Source organism: Solanum tuberosum, unplaced genomic scaffold (assembly GCF_000226075.1).
Source record: "Solanum tuberosum cultivar DM 1-3 516 R44 unplaced genomic scaffold, SolTub_3.0 scf00717, whole genome shotgun sequence".
In the NCBI taxonomy this organism is placed as follows: domain Eukaryota; kingdom Viridiplantae; phylum Streptophyta; class Magnoliopsida; order Solanales; family Solanaceae; genus Solanum; species Solanum tuberosum.
This window is the reverse complement of record NW_006239745.1, coordinates 52,063-54,446: the sequence shown is the minus strand read 5'-3', so window position 1 is coordinate 54,446 and position 2,384 is coordinate 52,063. Positions and strand designations below refer to the sequence as shown.

Below are 2,384 nucleotides of genomic sequence, written 5' to 3'. Positions count from 1 at the left end.
TTTTCCCCAAATTTAAAAAAAAAAAACCCCCCCCCCCCCCCCTCGGTGGGTTAAATGAAAATATAAAATTAAATTGAAAATTATTCTGAAATGAACGGGTAAACTATGTGTTCAATATTAATTATATATATAATTTTTTGTATTTAGGTTGATGTTTTATTTGAATTACACTATAATAAATACATAATAATTAATTAGTGTATGTATGTATGTATATTTTGAAAAGAATATATAAATATTTTTTTCCCATAAATATATATAGACCTTTGATGCTAATTATTAGAGTATTAGGCTACTATGGTTTGTATGGTGGCGGCATGGGCATACTCTTGACAATACCACAAAGAGGATGGTTGTCTGGGAGGTTATACTCATCCCTCAAGGAGCGTGAAGGAGAGAGTACACTAAAATATAATTGTTGTCCTAAGTAGTTTCTCTCCCACATATCGGATCGTAAGTTCCATATTCCTGCATTGTCTAAAGTTGTCATTATGGCTGCCCACGAATTTGGATACACTTGGATACTGTGTCTGCTTACTGCATCTACTAAGTTGTAGTTCTTTCTTTTCTCAGGTTTCCATTTCCCAGGCTCGATCCCTACTGCAAAAAATGAATATCCATCCAAGTGATACGTCTGGATAGTCTTTTCTTCGTTCTCAAAGATAATCTCCACGAAATTACGAAAGGTAGCATTTTTCACATTTGGAGCAATGGTCACCACTTTGTTGTTGTTGCTGCTAGGAGTCGGAGGCTCATCCCCCATCACATCATACTTGAAAGTCTTTTCAGCTACTCCAAAGTACTCAACAAGCTTCAATGGGGTGTCACTATCCATATGAGAGATACCATTCAAGGCAAATCGAAGCTTGCCATTTACTTGGCTTCTCGAGTTGACAATCTTGATGGTGCGAGTAATGTTGATCTGTCCGTAGTGATAGGATCCCTGAGGATTAGGACGGGCAGCACTAGCTGTGAGATTCCATCTGAAGGATCGAAATTGATTCATGGACCAAGCAATACCTTGAGTGTTATTTGGTGGAGGTGTTGGGAGATGATCAGATATTGATGTTGATCCGACTCCCTTGCCATTTGCATAACGTAGGATGGCTACGGAGGAGATGGCTTGCTTCAAAAATCGGCTAGAAACAACCATGTAATAGTCCTTAGGCTCCTGATCAGCAGTGACCAAGACCGAAAGACATTGACCAACGTGGATGTCAAGAGAGTCGTACATATTTTGCACGGTATGTGATCCTTCCATCTCCACTAGCTTCATCGCATGACCTTGGATCCTGACATTAACTGAGGTCCTCATACCGACGTTGCACATCCTGTACCTATAGATCTTGCCAGCTTCCATGCTGAATAATGGCTCTGCTTTGTCACCAAGTTTATTGGACTTTCCATTAATGTGAATACCATCAGGTCTCCCAATGGTGCGTCCTCCATCTAACGTCTTTTTCAGGGCTTTGTGTCCCTTATTGTACCAATCGCCCAAAAAGACATTGTACTCATCAGCGGGTTTGTCAAAAGGAATGGGAATAAGGTTACGACTATGAACATCGAGGGCACCGAAGCCACCGGATGCACGATGCAAGCTTGTAGTAGGAAAGTAGAAGAAGCTACCAATTTGGTCCTTCACTTGAAAATGATAAGTGAAATTTGTACCAGGCATGATAGGACACATGGTTCCTGGGGTACCATCTTGCCATGAATTCTTCCTTTGTTGGATACCATTCCAAGTAAGGAGTAAGGGCTCATCTAGCTTATTGTAGACATTGACAACAATATTATTGTTGGATGTGCAATTGATCCTGGGCCCCGGAAGTTGCCCATTGATTAGGATACCTTGTTGGGGGACACCCAACGGAGCAATTGTGCCATAAGTGACATTCCACTCGAAAAAGAGGTAAGGATCCTCAGCTTTTACCAACAAAGCTCCAACGGAGAGGCAAATTATAAGCAAAGCCACAATTTTTACATTATTGGCTTCCTCCATCCCTCCTTTCTCTCTCTATCTCTCTCTCTCTCTATCTCTTATTCTACAATTACGAAACTAACTTCTTCTTTTTTAAAAAAAAAAAAAATTCTTTGATATTTTTTTGTGATTTTAAATTAAAAAAATTGACAAAGAAGAAGAGGGGAATTTCTTCTTCTTCTTCCTTCTAGAGCTTGCATTCTTACCCATCTCCCCGAGGCCTTATATAATAAGAATTTGTTATCTTGATACCATTGATTATCGTCCATAATAATTTCTGTGGCTCACTTTTTGTGCGCGTCCTCATTCTTGCATTTCCTTTAATTATGTTTTGCTTCTCCTTCTATTTCTCATCTTTCCGTCTCCCTTCTTCTCATATTATAACTTTAATGTTCTCACTTTGACT

At 39.4% G+C, this 2,384-nt stretch overlaps 1 protein-coding gene across 1 annotated transcript; it reads right to left on the bottom strand.

The window, feature by feature from the left end:
* Nucleotides 1-252: 252 nt before the first annotated feature.
* On the bottom strand, nucleotides 253-1,999 carry LOC102598499 (L-ascorbate oxidase homolog). The gene has a single exon (XM_006367533.1). The coding sequence runs from the start codon at nucleotides 1,997-1,999 to the stop codon at nucleotides 296-298; it is 1,704 nt and encodes a 567-aa protein (XP_006367595.1). The 3' UTR covers nucleotides 253-295.
* Nucleotides 2,000-2,384: the final 385 nt, after the last annotated feature.